At 46.7% G+C, this 16106-nt stretch overlaps 6 protein-coding genes across 6 annotated transcripts in view; 4 read left to right on the forward strand and 2 right to left on the reverse strand.

The window, feature by feature from the left end:
- BDV17DRAFT_166965 (uncharacterized protein) overlaps window positions 1-1903 on the forward strand; it is a 2458-nt gene extending 555 nt beyond the window's left edge. The window contains exons 3-4 of the mRNA XM_073754753.1: window positions 25-647; window positions 704-1903. Of these exons, the coding sequence (XP_073612652.1) occupies window positions 25-647; window positions 704-1844 (1764 nt within the window). The 3' untranslated portion in view covers window positions 1845-1903. The remainder of the gene's footprint in view (window positions 1-24; window positions 648-703) is intronic.
- Window positions 1501-2686, reverse strand: BDV17DRAFT_270993 (uncharacterized protein). The gene is made up of 2 exons (XM_073758741.1): window positions 2452-2686; window positions 1501-2397 (listed from the first exon to the last, which is right to left on the reverse strand). The coding sequence occupies exon 2, from the start codon at window positions 2392-2394 to the stop codon at window positions 1963-1965; it is 432 nt and encodes a 143-aa protein (XP_073612653.1). The 5' UTR covers window positions 2395-2397; window positions 2452-2686; the 3' UTR covers window positions 1501-1962.
- Window positions 2687-6686: 4000 nt separating this feature from the next.
- On the forward strand, window positions 6687-7772 carry BDV17DRAFT_294089 (uncharacterized protein; the record flags this gene model as incomplete). The annotated part of the gene is made up of 2 exons (XM_073762764.1): window positions 6687-7264; window positions 7316-7772. 2 exons carry the CDS (start codon window positions 6687-6689, stop codon window positions 7770-7772), a joined length of 1035 nt encoding a protein of 344 aa, XP_073612654.1.
- A 79-nt stretch (window positions 7773-7851) lies between these two features.
- BDV17DRAFT_270997 (uncharacterized protein) lies at window positions 7852-8610 on the forward strand. The gene is made up of 2 exons (XM_073758742.1): window positions 7852-7895; window positions 7959-8610. The coding sequence occupies exons 1-2, from the start codon at window positions 7878-7880 to the stop codon at window positions 8580-8582; spliced, it is 642 nt and encodes a 213-aa protein (XP_073612655.1). The 5' UTR covers window positions 7852-7877; the 3' UTR covers window positions 8583-8610.
- Window positions 8611-11522: 2912 nt separating this feature from the next.
- On the forward strand, window positions 11523-12413 carry BDV17DRAFT_167002 (uncharacterized protein). The gene is made up of 3 exons (XM_073754754.1): window positions 11523-11743; window positions 11793-12325; window positions 12379-12413. The coding sequence occupies exons 1-2, from the start codon at window positions 11659-11661 to the stop codon at window positions 12215-12217; spliced, it is 510 nt and encodes a 169-aa protein (XP_073612656.1). The 5' UTR covers window positions 11523-11658; the 3' UTR covers window positions 12218-12325; window positions 12379-12413.
- BDV17DRAFT_271006 (putative serine/threonine protein kinase) lies at window positions 12181-13948 on the reverse strand. The gene is made up of 3 exons (XM_073758743.1): window positions 13401-13948; window positions 13128-13339; window positions 12181-13063 (listed from the first exon to the last, which is right to left on the reverse strand). The coding sequence occupies exons 1-3, from the start codon at window positions 13765-13767 to the stop codon at window positions 12725-12727; spliced, it is 918 nt and encodes a 305-aa protein (XP_073612657.1). The 5' UTR covers window positions 13768-13948; the 3' UTR covers window positions 12181-12724.
- Window positions 13949-16106: the final 2158 nt, after the last annotated feature.

The following is a 16106-nucleotide window of genomic DNA, read 5'->3' on the forward strand; positions in this document are numbered from 1 at the left end:
GAGACCACCAACGACGAGACCACTAACGACGAGACCACCAACGACGAGAATGAAGAGACCACCACCAACGACGGAACCACCAACGACGGGAATGAAGAGACCAATGACGAGGACGAAGAGACCAACGATGAGAATGACGAGACCACCAACGATGAGAACGAAGAGACCAACAATGAGAACGACGAGACCGCCGACAACGAGAACGAAGAGATTCAAGAAATCTTCCAAGATCCAGATTCAAAATTCATTTACGAGTCTTTTCGTCAAAAACTCGACAAAAGTGCGACAGACTTCATATCAACCTATAGTGCGAACCCTGAACACTTCTGGAATAAACTGCCCTTGCTCGAAGATGGGCATATCGTCAGTCAGTTGTTGAAAGTCCTCGACCACCATTCGGAGATGAGTCACCTGGCCCAGAGGCTGCTTGAAATCAAATTATACGAACAAGTTCAATTGCTTGAGAATGCATTTGTAGAGTCAAATAGCGCTCTGCGAAAGGGTGAGACAGTTAGAAGCGTGGCCCTCCAACGTGTGTTGGGTCACAAACCCTCTCGGGCGGAAGACTTCAAAGTTGATCGTGGGAAAAAGCTATCGAATTTTGAGCTTATCGATTTGTTCCGTATCTCAAAGCCTCATTGGATAAAGTGAGTTAATCTCTATTTTCTTTCATACTGGTTCTTTGCATATTGATTACTTATAGATGGCGTAAGATCAAACTGTCAAAGGTCGAAATGATACATAAAAATCTGAGACCGGTTCAAGCAGAATGTGCCAAAGACCTTGCTGATGTTCTCTCGAAAGTCTACAAGCATATACCTTCACAAACTCCATTCATCCCCGAAAGAAGAGAGGGAGAAGCACAAACTACAGATTCTGAAGTGGAGAATACCAACCTGCCCATATTGAGTTTTTCACCATCAGCCGACCCGGTTGACAGTCAGGGCGATAGTCTTGAGGGCAGGAACGATGAAACACTAGACAAGGAACCAAGTTCAAATTCCGCAGAAGCGACTACTTCCAACAAGCGATCAGCATGTGACCTCTACCCACTAGCTGCGAAAAAACAATGTCTTGGGCAGGTGGCGCTTCCTTCACAAGGCCGCACAGCGGAACCAGACCCTCTGAATGATCGGACAGTACACCCTAGCAACGACAATTCCGCCCGTCCCGGTTCGCTAGATATTAGTCCTTTACGTGACTTCGGCGCTCAATCCAACCCAGCAATAGATTATCAGGCGGTTGGATGTTCACTGTCTGATAATTCTGCAGCTATCAATTTTAGTCTAAGAAATCCACAGCGGGACTCGTTTAGCCGAGCATCAAACGGAACTCCGCGACCGCACGATGAGATAGCTATGCCTCAAGGACAGATTCAATTGTTCGAAGCCCAAGCCAGGTCCCGTCAACCCAGCCCTGCACCAGTAGTCGACAATTCAATCTATCCCGATGATTACAACATTGGTCCCGACTCTATAGACGCGATCATTGCGTCTGCCGAACCCCGAGTTCCCTGGCCTACGGGCGTGGAGAGTTACGACGCTGATCCCGGCCCGATAGACGCGATCACTGCGTCTGCCGAACCCCGAGTTCCCTGGCCTACGGGCGTGGAGAGTTACGACGCTGATCCCGGCCCGATAGACGCGATCACTGCGTCTGCCGAACCCCGAGTTCCCTGGCCTACGAGTTACGATATTGTTCCCGACTCTATAGACGCGATCATTGCGTCTGCCGAACCTAGAGTCCCCTGGCCTACGATAGACGGTATAGATGGTACAGATTTAGTCGAAGGTGGAGCATACCAATGGTCTCCGCCAAATCAATATTCTATTGCAGCGACATAGGTAGGGAAAGGCTTGATGACTGCATTAGGTTTAACCGTTTGGAGTAATATGGGTATATCAAATTTGGTACTATCGAAAATATATGTGCTTTGTTCCGTAACCCTGACAGTAGGTGATCTCAGTCCGACTTCGACTCTGACTTCGGCTCTGACTTCGGCTCTGGGGGTAAGGCGAGGACATAGTAGAGCGAGCCAGATATAATAATCTCGTCTTTAAAGTAGAACGGCTGCGAATCTGGAGTGAGTTCGGGACCATTTTCAACTCGCGGCGTTCCCTCGATAATGCAAATAGGGATAAGATAGGCCGCTGTCTTCAGTATCCTCGCGCCTCTCGTGGTCTTCCAAGCCTGTAGATCATGGCCCTTCAAGCCTGGTAGTCTTGACGTCAATTTTCCCAATTCAGATTCGAGGTTTTTGTCGACACAGATTGAGGTATCCTTGCCCCGTTTCTCCCACTCTGCTTTCTCGAGGAAAGCCACAAGCTCATCCATTGTATCCATCTGCCGTTCAAGACCGGCCTCAGGAGCCGTAATACTCCGGGTTGTCGACATTCACTGCGAGTGGAAGTTTTTAGCAACGAACTAAAATCGTAAAGTGATATGACATACATTTGCTTTCAAATAGTAGCCAACTCTGCGATCAATTTTCCGGAAGTATTATTTCAACACCTTCAAAAAAGACATCAAAACGTAGGGAAGTGTTTGCGCGAAAAGAGGGTATCTGGTGGAGGGGTTTCGGAAATTGTCGTTGTTGCCCAAAATAAATACGTTCTCCCTGTTAACCCACTCGCGCAGTTTCGCCCATCTGATTACTGCAGTGGGCGGGGCAGCCATCCCCCACCGCTATCACGTATCATGAGAAGCAAGCCAAGAATCAGCAACCGCACATTGCTTTTTCTCTCCACATTTGTAAAAACCCATTCACATTGATTCCATGTGACATTGGATTTCTGAGAGCCACGGAGGTGAACTCCAATCACGTGACCACGGTCTGCAAAGAATGAATGTTATTGAAGGTCTGACCTCCTAACTACGGTTTGTATAGGAGTTTTATCGCCACCTAGGGGCTTCATCTAGTTCCCAAGTAGGAATGCTAGACCCCATGTTGTGGTGGTGCTAGACGTTGGAATGTGGTGCTGGATAGCGATTAGTAAGTTGATTCTCCACCAGAGGTCAGTTGTCGATTTCTTGATCAAATCATGTGTCGGAGACCAGGGCTTACGTAATATTCGGTCTACAAGCAGCTACGCTGCACAAAATGCATAAATAATAGAGTCAACCAGCTGACTTGAAGTCTCGCCGGCCTCCTTGGACCTTGGCTGTCTTGCCAAGTTCAAGCCCTACTGTTGCGCTGAGCAGCTCTGTAGACCTGCTCAGTTGCCAACAAAAGTACTTCGCAAATACCACAAGGTCAAGCCCTGGATACCAAACACTAGTATACGGCTGTTAGACAACTATCAGAATCTAGATCGGTTGGCACGCGTCCCTCCTATTGAACCAAAGACGACTTCCTATCGGCAAGATGGTCGCCTTGATCCAACGAAGTCGGGGCCGAGAGACGGCTGGCTCAGGATTCCAACTTTGGTCGACTGTCGAACACGACCCTCATTCAACCAATTCTTGCCCAGGAATATTGGGTCCGCATTCTGACCGCATTCTGATCATACAGAAGAAAGCACCGGGACTTATCGCTCCGGACGAATACCCGGTACCCCATGCACCATGGTGGAGGTGGAGCTTGATGAAGGAATTGCTAAATTTGAAGAATACTTTGGCATTTTTCAACGGGGGCAATCACTGGTGTTCTCTGCCCGGCTTCTAGACGGCAGATTGAGCCTTGTCCCGTGTCCACCATATCCTATTTCTGTAACTTGCCAAACTTACGTTTGCGAAGGGTTTGATAGAAGCGGAAGAATGGAATAGGCTTTAGAGACGTTATAGTATCAACAAGGAGTCCTATTTTTGGTTGGACTTCCCGATTGATAGACTTCTTTGAGGAGCTGCATCCAAGGTCTGCAACGGGCCCTCGGTCGATCACAGTTGATTGTCAGAGGTGGCTCGGAACAGCCAATCTAAGAGCGTCTGGACTCTGTCAGGAACAATCTTCGCGCAATGCCGCGACTTCTTGAAACTAAGGACACACGGCTAGCCCTACAAAATAAGGCCGGCTCACATTATCATACTTCTTGTTAATCTTCATAAAGACCTCCAGACACATTGTAATCAGTGGGTGCATTGCTGCACTATCTTCCTCCAACTATGGATTTGAGAAGCCTACAGGTTGATTTTATTCGATTTATTAAACGCGTGAAAAGGAAAGCTGCAATCCTGGGAGGAGGGTGGTCAAGGGTTTGAAATCAAGTGCCGTGGTGATCCTAAGCGCTTGGATAGCGACAAGCATGAGTCCAAGCCCCCAAGTCAAATTCAGTCCCCCCAATATGCTCAGCCAAGTTCTGGAGGTTTCTCGAGAAACCGACCACCTCAAACGTCTATCACTAGGCATAATTGCGACAACTCAATCTTACGCTCACCAGGCGGTGATAATCCCTCCGCATACACATTCGACCATGTACGAGAGTTTGCATCAACATGCCAATCGCCTAATCAACCCTCTGAGCGCGCCGTTGATCTGTCACTTGACCTGAGACCCCCGGAACCAGCCGTCTTCAGACCAGGTCGGGGGTATGCGAGCAGGACCGTCACAAATTCGTGATGGAGAGAAATCCCATTTTACTGCCGTGCTCCACCCCTTTTGTGTGCTATGCATGCACATGCATCGGATACTCAAGCGGACAATGTTGGGCTCCAGGTTTATCGTGAATCCCTCCACGAAGCCTCGAATAACCCTGTCCAGCGGGATTCAGTTGAGAGTGGATCTATCATTATGTTACCGTCTTTCAAGTCTAGTTCGAGTCTCGGTGAGAGGATACCAACCAGCGAAAGCAGCAGCTACTTGACCGCGCACCTGAATATTGAGTCAAAGAAAATAAATAGCAGTCTGTCACTCAGCCAGTATATAGTTCCGCAACTTCTCTCCTTTTCATTTCCCTACTGTGCTCTTCTGTCCTTGAAATCACTTAGTTATAGCATAAAGTCTTCAGTTTCATCGTTGCCTCCTCCTACTGTCGATTCTTACTTCACAAGTCCTCGACTAAAACACTCGGGCTCCAGAATCATTGTTTCTCCCATTTCTACCTTTTGAGATCAGCAATGAACTTCCCGTGCACGGAATGCACACAAGTGCTAGACTCTATTACCGCGTGGGAAGATCATATCAAGGGCCATACTTTTATAGCCGGATTTGTGTGCCCGGAGTGTCCCAAGATTATTCACAAGAAGGAAACATTCTTTGCCCAGATGCATTATTATCTTGACCATGAGGCGACTGTGGATACTGCGAAACGAGTTGCCGAAGATATGGATAATCGTGTTGTCCCTTGGGACGGAAAGATCTGGTGCGGAGACTGCGAGCAAATCATCAGGGTTGAAGGTGACAGTGGCCCCCGTGGCAGTATATCATCCGCAGCGGTAGCACATCTTGCATCCCATCTTCCCAAATGATGGCGGCGCCTCTATTTTAGGAATCAATCCTCGAGACCATGTACGCAAATCGCGCACCGTTTTGGCAAGCTTATTAACTATTTCTAGGTGGAAGACTGTGAGCCAACCTGCTAGCCATCATGGCCGTCGAAATACTCCGTCAGCGAGATCAGAAATAGACATTAGCGACTCGGACGTGACGCAGATTCCAATTAGTTCGCATGCCGAATTCTACCTGTTGGAGGGCACTTGTCTCTCTCGTCAATTAGTATATAGTTCTACATCTTTCCCTTTTTTTCTCGCCTTACTGTTACTTTCCATTTTATGTCTCGTCTGCCCATAACCATCTATCCTGAACTTTGAAGTGCTAGGATTTACTTCTTTCCCTTCTTGTACCACCAATCAACGTGAGAAAGCCTGCCAACAGGTTTGATCTTGCAAAAATACTGCATGGCTCATGATCTAACGTTCACAATCCTATCTGTAGGGTATGATACTAATCCAGAGAATTGGTTTCTACGTGCTCTTGTTGTACGACATCTCACCAAGATTTGCTGTTCGAGAGGGGGGTAATAAAGGACTTTGTCCAGGAAGAGTGCTTGCCGGACACTGCATAAACGCCATTTTAAATGGCCAAAAGCTCAATTAGCTAGAGCAGACACTCAAGAATCCGGGTATATGGCTTGCTCTGATGGGTGTTTTTCCCGGCTTGGCCGCCTTCCTTCTTAGGAGTTAATTTATGTTGGAGATTTGATCTACGAGTATCGAGATGTTTTAGAAAAAGCATAAAGATGTTCACAGTTGGTGGATAACTGCAGTCGGCTGTACAGTACTTTGGTTCTCGGCCCATAAAAGCGCCGCTTGTTGATGTATGTCAAGTGCGGCTAGAGAATGCAGATCGATCGGCATGCTGTGGAGAAGAGGTCCACTGTCAGCGGCTACAATAACACTTTGGAAAGATTCTACGAGTCAGCTCAGGCTGTCCAGCCAATAATTCATCTTTCTATTCTTTTTTCTTTTACCTGCGCCTCTACATCCCCACTCTGACTGATGACGAGAGTTCGACTCCAATACTGGAAACAAACTTGAGGGAGGAGGTTGCGTTGTGTTTCGGACAGTCCAGGCCAGCTTGGAAACTCAGGAACACTTCCAGCGCCAGATTGCTACGCTTTTCCAAGCCAATCACCTTGTTCAAGTGTAGGACAATACTGGAAAAGAAGAAAGAAATTATTCTATCAAGAACTATAAGAGGGCACAACAGCCCATCCTCTGCCGTAAATTAACAAACTTCATTTGCATACATTATGCCGGCAATTGTTTTGGATATTCTCCATCGGTTCCTACCACCCCCCTATATCTCTCTAGAGGATGATTCTACTATCAGTATAAAGGGCTGGTCCACAGATTTCGATAGGATAAGACCCGAGTATATGGTCTTCCATGCTGCCACAGTCAACTCTATCGATCAACACCTGGGACCTGCGCTTGATTACGCCCAGCGCGATCCAGCAGCAGCCGATGAAATTGGTCTTCATGTTGCTGCACAACGTCCAAATATAATCAATCACCAGCAAATTCTGACAGAGGGTGACGTCCGTCGCGATTTCTATGAGAATGTCGAGTCTGTTTACCGGCTAGGATTTCGATATGGCCCTCGGCCGTGGCCGAGATCAGAGTGCGGTCCTACAGGGCATACCACTACGAATATCACAGTCGACTATCAGCTTTCTTGGTCTAGTGAAGACCTACAGTATGAGAAAGCAGTAATGATAGGGGAGATGAAAAGACCCGGTGTGATTGTACCGCATGAATGGCTCGGCCCGGAACATGGAGGTCGGATACCAGGACGGAACACCCGCGCGCTCCAACTCCAGCTCCGAGGGTAGGTGAGAAGACCACCCTCCACAGTACTTTGATTAACACAATGCTACAGGTATGCGTATCAGTACAAATGTCCTCAAGTGTTTCTGTACGATTCTGTACATCTTTTGATTCTGCAGTTCAGGGCTCGTACAAGAGAAGACATCCGCAGCCGGGATTGCATTATTGACTGTTGGATTATACCTCGCGCAGAGGAATATTGTACCTTCCAGTATGCCCTCTATCGCCTAGCCTGGCGCGGCTGGGTGAGACTATCGGCTACCTTGGACGGGGGAAACAGAGATGAACGATTGGAGTTGGAAGTTACTATTGATAGGATGGATCGAAGATATGAGTACTGGTCAGGAAGGCCGATTTGGGAAGTCACTCCCGGAAGATATGAGTATGTTCATCCAAACGGATGGCAGAGACAATGGATGCAGAACCAGCAGCAGAACAATGGCTACTGGTTTTGGGCGCGACCGGGATCGCAGGATCGTGTACGTGACACAGGGAACTGCCTCCTGTAGGCAGCAACCTCACCGCTTGGCAATCGGAATAATAAAACGGGAGGCCCCTGGGATCGTGTAATAAAAGATGGACGTTCGAAGAATCTTGTGCTTCTCTCTCTAACAATGGATCAACCTCCTCGCGTGAGTAAAGAATATGCCTGACTTCGCGGATTTGTATAACTATCTAATACCTCTGACCGATAGGAACTTCGCCTTGGCAAAAAAACCATATTCGCTACAACGGCTACGCTATTAAGCCGCCACCGGCCAATCTATCGCCTTAAAGTTAAACAGTCATCCCTTCTCAGTATAATTGGGTTATTATTCCCCAGGATCAAGGCTCGTTGGCCTGGGTGGTTTCTGCCAGCCGAGATAATTGTTAAGAAGATGAAAGAAGGCTGGGAGCAGGAATTCCGGACTGAGATTGCTACATATAAATACCTAAGACCAATCCAGGGTATTATTATACCCAGGTTTTATGGTGAAGCAATCTATGATGGATCTCCAGCACTTGTCGTGGCGGTAGTTGATGGTATAACTCTATCCCAGGTAGCACGCGCTATCTATACTCAACATCATTACCCTATTGCAAATCTAAGAGGCCAAATTGAGGAGGCATTATATACTTTATGGCAATATGGGGTAGAGTACCTTGATGGAAAGTTGGATAATTTGTTTTTATTAAAGGATGGGCGTATTATGGTTATTGACCTCGAGCTGGTCTTCCTCTGTACTACAAAGGAATGGCAGGAGACTGAGAATTATGAAGCAGTTGACTACCTAATGGTGGACTTTGAGACCAAGAAACAGATGTACCTGACTAGTTAATTGATTATACGGAACATGAAGCATTAACTGCGTTTTTGTATGTGCTGAGTATCTTGGAATCCCTTCAACGCGAATGCCGACGGAATAATGTAGATCTCAGCTCCTTTAAACCGAGGGCAGTGTCTTGGACGAGCCGGCCAAAGAATTAAAAGTATAAGAGTATGATTGCAAGCTTGGCAGTATATACAATTTTTTCTTACTATCGTGATTCGTAGAAGCTCTGGACAATCCTGGACTGATTCTTTCCTGCTGGGTTAGTACAAAGCTGAATACAAATCCTTCTGTTTGTATATCAATGGTATTAAGCAGTTGGCTTCACAATAATGGTAAAGATCAGGGATAATAACCACTGAAGATGGCCCACGACTTTCCTCCACGTTAGTTAGATTATACCTCACCACGCCTACAAAGACGCCGAATCTGCTCCCTGATGCAGACCATTGTTCACACAGATCTATCTAATCAAGTCTTATTCAAATACGATGTGCATCTTGACAAGCATACTCCAACCCTTTCGCGCCTGCTTTCGGTCCAAAAACAATAAACAGTTATCTGGGCCTTCCAACGAGGTATATGCGGCTTCAAAGCGCAACGATTTTAATTATAAAGACCCATCAACTACAGTTAAGGTGATTTTCGTTGCCAGACCGACTCTTGATATAATTGAAGCCGATGTCAAACACGGAGTCTCGTTCATTTCACGTTTGGTTGGCCTCTGCATCTCTCATAATGGTGACCCGGAGCCTTGTTTTATGATTTGCTATCAGGGCTCGGGGGACTATGGCGCCATTTCCTGTCCAATTACCGTTTATGCCGACGAGGGAAAAATGGCTCATATTCAGGCTCTGCTTGATTGTGCGCGCAGGCTGATAGACCGAGAGGCAATGGACTATCTTCGTCAGCATTACCAGAAAGAGAACGCGGACGACATACTTGCTGTTAAGAAGAAGGAGAATAAGCCCGAGCTCTTGTTTTGACCGAAAAATTATTTTTATATCTCCACTGTCTATCAAGCTAATATTTGTCCTCTCTCTTATTTTCTTTTGTCTCTCTTTCATGGGTTTCTGCTTCTCATACCAGTCCAGTCCCCTTTTGCCTCCTGCTTGTCATGATTGGTCTGTTATACAACTGGGGCAAATGATGGGATTATTACCACTCGTGCGGTTAATTTGTAATTTTAAACAACTCGTTTGGAAGTATTTGTGGCCAGTGTCTGAGAAAATGCAATCTGAAAAGGGCGAGGTTGAAAGACCTGAATGGTGAAGCAGATGTTGAATGGGCCGATAGGTAGAAGCTTCAAAGCCACCAAGCCGAGTCAATTCAAGTGTAGTACTAGATTGACCAAGATCTACGAAGGAAGTACGGCATGACGAATATAATAATCCTGCTCCCGCCCTTTGCACCTAATCTTACTGCAAATTGTACCTGTGTCCATTCAGGAGTGTGGGTAGTACTCGAAATATGGAATGCAGTATGAATCAAACTGTCAACTCTCAACTTCTGCAATGCCCTTTTGATCATCGACCCCTTTTTGGAGATACTTGCTCTATGGGAGATGCGGCTGGCATTCCATCACTACTTGCGGTCTGCAGTTATGAGGACTTAGAAACCTGGTCTCCGTCTCTATCCCCAGGGGATGGCCCCCTGTCAGCTGTTGTCTCGGGAGCAAAGCCAACTCAGGCTGAGTTGTCTGATAATCAACAGGATATTCCCAATGCGGGCACAGACAACACTGAGGCCGTTTATTCAGTATGGTTATACCTGTTCACCAATCCACTCAATGCTGCTAATATATTCCTTCCCTCCTTAGGATGGTGTTGTACCGGAAACGGCTGCTGATAAGGCTACGGATCAAGGAAAGAATCGCAGACTGGTAGATCAACTGGATAAGAACTATCCAGGTACGCGTGTACCGAGGTTGAGACAAGGAAAGCAGCCACCATCCCTCAAGGATTCACGGAAGAAGGACCGGGTTTTGAAGAATAAGGCTTTGCGAGAAGCACGAAAGTTGACAGAGTCCCAACCGCCAGTATTACGAAGGTCAGCGAGGCACCGGAAAAGGTTACCTAACTATTACAAACCGATTATATTTGACTTCGAGTAGATCTGCTAGGCTACATGGATATTAAGTTTGGAGAAATTCATACTATTCGACGATTTATTCAATGATCCTCGATCTCGACAGCCACTGTGTTGTTCTCCGCCACCGAGAATCTAAACCGGTAAGCTGTACTCTTCATGTACTGCTGAATATTCAGAAGCCACTGAACAAATATAGAAACAAAGACTTTCCCGTGCTCCCAATGACTTATCGACACGCCAACAGCCGGAAATTCCGTATGAGAAATTGGTCTCCATATTTTCCAGCCCCCGAATCTCACGGAGTAATGCCCACGATTAAACTCTAGGTACACGTAGCAAGTTAATTGTTTCCATATTAGATTATTAGATGGCCGTCATCTCGCAGGCCACACTACGATTTATAGTCGCAGAGATGTGGTTGATTAACTGCGGGGTAGCTAACTCATGCCAAGAATGTTTGCCTCTTTTCATGGACAAGGTACCTAGTTTTCTGGGTTTGCATGGCCAGGCCGCCAAGCACTCGTATGACTCATACGTGATCTATTCTTTGTTTAGAGTAGCGTTGGGTTTCGGGCATTGAGGGGTGAAGAACTAGAAATTCATCAGGAACTAAGGCGGTAGGTGAAATCCTTAGTGGCAGAACGAAAGTGCGCATGTCGGTCTACTATGAAATAACTAAGCTGGACAAAGTGGATAAGTATTAGGGGAACTTGACTCTCCATTCACACCTTATGTGGGGTCAGATAGATGTGCCGAGGCCGAAGACGATCGGACGAGCTTCAAAGGCTTGCGTCGCTGATCCTGTCAAAAGTCCCGCGCTCTGCTTAACGACCACTGAAGCGCTCACAATTACGCGCCGGTGCAACTTCACATACCCAATAATGCTTCGATTCTAATAGCATTGATGCAACTTCACTTGCGCCTTCACAGCTAGGGCAGCACCAAGCCAGCGAAAACGGCGGAATGAACGAGCTCAAATGATTTCAGCTTCTGGATGGAAATGGCAGGATTAGTAGGAAAGACAATCTTTCCAATACCTATTGGCTGGCATCGTTCCTCAAAATTCGAAGTGCCAATAAGTTCTTCCAATAAGGTCTACATAGCACGATGTCGATACTAACTCTGAAGATGGGGTGGACGGGTTGTCAGCGGATCATGGCACTCAAATCATCTCACCTGAATGGCGCACAGATCGTATTAACCAAGACGCGATTTTGACGTTCGTGATCAACTCGGCGCCTAAGTTTGAGCACCCACATCCATTCTTTTTCGATACGTGCTCAGGCTACTGGAATAGGATTCTTAGGCGCCTAAAGTCATGGCTCCATGAGCTGGGAGAAAAGTATATATATTCCACCATCTGGAAGCGTTGGTACTCTTTCGATCACATTTCTTTCGAACTACCTGCTTTGGCCCATATCTTCACACACACACCCACCCACCCCTTGTCTATTCGACATGTCTTTCAATCGAATTCTCAAGAAAATTCCCGTTGGAAGCATCACCAAAGGCGGACAAGAGATAACACTCTCGGTGGCCACTCAAACTTCTAGTTGGATCAGGCCTGATTACATCGCGATCCAGCAGGGCCCGGGTTTCAAGAGCGCCGTCGAGGCTTCTCAACATTTGGTGCCGTCAGGAACAAAGGAAGTTTGTCAAAGGTTTAAGCGGAACCTCAGTCTTAGCATCCAGCTATAAGCTAAAAGATGAACAGAGAAACTGCGCATACGAGCGATAATGATACGCGAGACCACTATACTGGAGTCTGCTTCGATGAAAACGGCGATGGAAAGAGTGTGCATTTCCCATCCAAGGATTAGGGTACTTTGTGCAAAGAGGTTTCTCCGGTAGTGAATCGCAGGTACTCACGGTGGCAAGAACGATGAAATATTATGAAGTGGAATAATGAGGTCCGGCGAACGAATATCAGAGTTGAAGGAAAGACGGAACGTAGCCTATCTCAAATGGTACTATATGCGCGGGAGGGGTTTCAGACTTCGCACAGATTAAGTACATTCCAGAATAAAGTACCGAGATTGAGACACTCAAACCAATCAAATTCAAGACTGATGAAACCACTGATCTTCTAGGAGTTGTCGTGCTGATGGCCTATCTCGAGGGTCTAGCCTCATGATTCTTAGCATGAATTCCTTGTCGTCTTGACAGATTTCCTCAGTAGTGGTAAGGTGAAAAGGCCGCAGAGTCTCTGCTGGGCTGTTCTGCATGACCCAAGTAAGAATCGCCAACCTCTGTTGGTCTGCGATCTCTTCGTACGACTCTGGAAATGGCCCAAAGCATCTATGATGCTTCAGAAGAATCTTGACATCGTACTCGTCATGATCTGGAGGAACATCCGGCTTGAAAATGTGAAATCCAGATCCGTAGAGGAGGCTGATAAGCTGTTTTGCTTACATCGACGTTAATATTCGTTCGAAGCTCTTCAGCCGCGAGGTTGAAACTTGCCGTTGCACCAAATGACCAAATATCTGTTGCAGTACCCCATTTCATTTGAAGGTGAGCCTCAGGGCTTCTAAAAATAGGAGTACCGATAGGGTCGCCACGTTGCGCATGAACGGAATCCACGTGAACGGTGCTTCCAAAATCTGCCAGCTGAACATCTGTAAATCGAAAATCGTGTTCACCGTAGTTCACTAACACGTTGCTGGGTTTGATATCTATAGCCCGTCTGTCTTAGTAAAATTCAGCAGCAGAGAAGCAAAGATCGACTGATCCCACCAGTGTGTACAAATCCCTCATCATGCAAGACGGCAAGTGCTTCGAGCACCTTTCTTGCAACAAACACCACCTCTGAATGATTAAGCCGTTGTTTGTTCGATGCCTTTAGAACATCGTCATCGAGGTATTTTAGTATGAGCGTAGGAGAGGCATTAGTATCTTCGAGCTCCTCAATGAGTGGGCGGATAGAAGATGTTCGGTGTTGAAAACGAAGTAGCACATCTCGCTCGTTCTGTAATCGAAAGTGTCGGACACTCTTTGCGATAGCTTTCTGCTGATACTCATTCCTGTGGTTATTAATATAAGAATAGTATATCACACCGAAACCATACAGGGACTGCATACGTCGCCAGCCAGATACAGTCATGGAGTTGTTTTGTGATGGTCCAAACCCCCGTCCGGCTTCTCAAAGACTGACCAAGGAGTAGCGCCGATGCCATAACGGAGTACCTCGATATGTTTAACAATTAATGTAGAAAATGAAACGACGTTAGAAGAAAGCAGGAGTCGTTGGGGTAGGAAAGGTAAGTTGCGACGAGATATGCCGCCTTCTACTTTTGTGTACTAGTACAACGGTTAAATACTTTCGCCGAACTGCTTGCTCTGCGGGCTGTTTTCACTGCAGATGAGATTGCTTCGATTAACAACGATGCTGGTGCAATCAGAGGTATAGAATTAATGCGGAGCCTAAGGTAATCACTGGGCCAGATATGGCCAAAAGCTTTTACTCTACCGTCCTTAAATCTAGACAACCAGCACGTCATGGGTAGAGTCCACTCTAGTGAGCAGCAGCGAGTCAACCCACTAGGACAAATTTAGCAGGCTCAATCTAATTAACTCAAGTGCTTCCGTACAGCTTACTCCATATTCAAGATAGAAATTGCTCAGCGCAATACTACCCTTTCCCTTATTACGAATAGGGTTTTTTGGTTAAACTACCCAAATTTCTTCCCTTTTATTCCATGCGCCGCATGGATCGATATTGTTGAAAACTGGTCAGAGTACCTGCAATTATCTCGTTGAGGAAACCAGCGTAATTATAATGCGAACATGTTCAGCTGTCGTCGGTTCGGCGGTACTCTCGGTAGAAATCTCCAAAAAGGAAAGCAAAGCCACTAAATGTGGCGGCTGTGTGGCTGATTCGCAGGCAACACGGAAGCCGGGAGACTCTACTTCCGACGGATAGCGCGAGAAAAGGCCACGTCAGCAATTCAGGCTTGGCGGGTGGATTTTAGACGGCTTCAGGCTGTTTAGGTGAAAGCCTGAAAACAAGAACAATAAAAACATAGAAACACTGCTCGCTCCACTCGCAAAAAAAGTAAAAACATACAACAGCTGGGATTCGCATGTGGTCACCCACCATACTACTAACCAGCCGGCGTGTGGCTTAAGTACGGCTGAGCGGACGGGAAGCCCTGTTCTCCACACCCTGTGGTCGTATGTGCTTGATATTGGTGAAAACAAGATCTATGTCTAATTCATCGCGTGTAACTGAAGAAGCTCGAGATGAAACCACTTGCCTTTGCTATGATGATCTCCATGTTTCCAGCTCAGATGAGTTACCGGCACATACGCCGTGACCCATTTTGTACTGCAGCATCCTCGTCGAGCCAAACGAATGACGTTGGCGAATATGTACGGTGCACTTATGAGCTCCGTCGAGGATTCAAGACGCAGCGACAGACTGTAGGCGAGTGGCCATAGAAGCGATTCCTTCTGGCATCTGATGGACAAGGTTAGACTGCAATAAGCTCGGCAAGAAACAGAGGTATAGCGCAGGCGCAGATTGAAACGGGTTGAACCTTGTTACGAGATGCACAGAGACAGAGAGGGCAGATTGAAACCCAGGCTGTATTGGCCATAGGTACGCACGTAGCCTACTAAGGGGCGGATGCCTTTCAAGGATAGGATATCTACTGATACGACTCGATTGCGAACGAGCGTAGGTAGGTTGGCACACCAAGAAGCTTATGTGGTATAGGTTTCGGGCCGGCCCGAACTGCAAAAATTATATTTCCCCAGATAGGTATAGCCCTAAAGACGTACAAATTATTCGGCAAGAGAAGCAGGCCAGGAGAAGGGGAAAAGAGAGGGAAAAGTTCTTTGATCAATACGAGTTCTGGCACAGCTTCGGAGTAAAATCACGCTTCCGCTTCTCCATCACTGTTCTTCACAAAGTTATGTATTCCGAGTCTCAAATCGCCGGAGTATCCTTGATTTGACAAGGGCCGAGGTTTGAGGTTTTATCATTTGACGTGTCAACCCTGCTGCAGTTGGGTGGTTACACATATAGGGGCCAATCGACGAGCAAGCGCCATGGAACATACAGAAGAGACATGATCTTGAAATGGTGCAACTAGCCGAAACGCTGGGTGACTGGTAGATAATTAAAGCAATAATAATAGATGTTGCAGAAGGCTTATTGTTTCCATCTCGAATGCACCCACTCGAAATATCCAACTGACCGAGTCTGAGGCTGATAGCTGATGTGGGATCCCGACTTTCCTACGTTCAGCACCTGGACACTACATAGGAGGCCCCATACAAACAGTCCAGAGGGCGCTTCCAAGGCGTTATACAGCGTTGATGTGCTTCAAGCGGCTTTGGGGCATATAAATACACCTAGGTCAACTTCGCGTTGTTTGTGAAATACTCATTTTGCATCCCCGGAGAATAACTGTTTATCCCGTTTTTATATGGACCAAG

The sequence above is a fragment of the Aspergillus undulatus genome (genome assembly GCF_047715775.1).
Source record: "Aspergillus undulatus strain CBS 261.88 unplaced genomic scaffold BDV17scaffold_49, whole genome shotgun sequence".
NCBI classification, from domain to species: domain Eukaryota; kingdom Fungi; phylum Ascomycota; class Eurotiomycetes; order Eurotiales; family Aspergillaceae; genus Aspergillus; species Aspergillus undulatus.

Bases quoted from the DNA above. Each gene is read 5' to 3' on its own strand.
- BDV17DRAFT_270993 (XM_073758741.1), bottom strand. From the start codon at position 2,394: ATGTCGACAACCCGGAGTATTACGGCTCCTGAGGCCGGTCTTGAACGG.
- BDV17DRAFT_167002 (XM_073754754.1), top strand. From the start codon at position 11,659: ATGGAAATGGCAGGATTAGTAGGAAAGACAATCTTTCCAATACCTATT. The intron at 11,744-11,792 runs GTTCTTCCAATA...CTAACTCTGAAG, and splicing joins AAAATTCGAAGTGCCAATAA to ATGGGGTGGACGGGTTGTCA.
- BDV17DRAFT_271006 (XM_073758743.1), bottom strand. From the start codon at position 13,767: ATGACTGTATCTGGCTGGCGACGTATGCAGTCCCTGTATGGTTTCGGT. The intron at 13,340-13,400 runs GTGGGATCAGTC...GACGGGCTATAG, and splicing joins TGAGGGATTTGTACACACTG to ATATCAAACCCAGCAACGTG. The intron at 13,064-13,127 runs GCAAGTTTCAAC...TAAGCAAAACAG, and splicing joins TTTGGTCATTTGGTGCAACG to CTTATCAGCCTCCTCTACGG.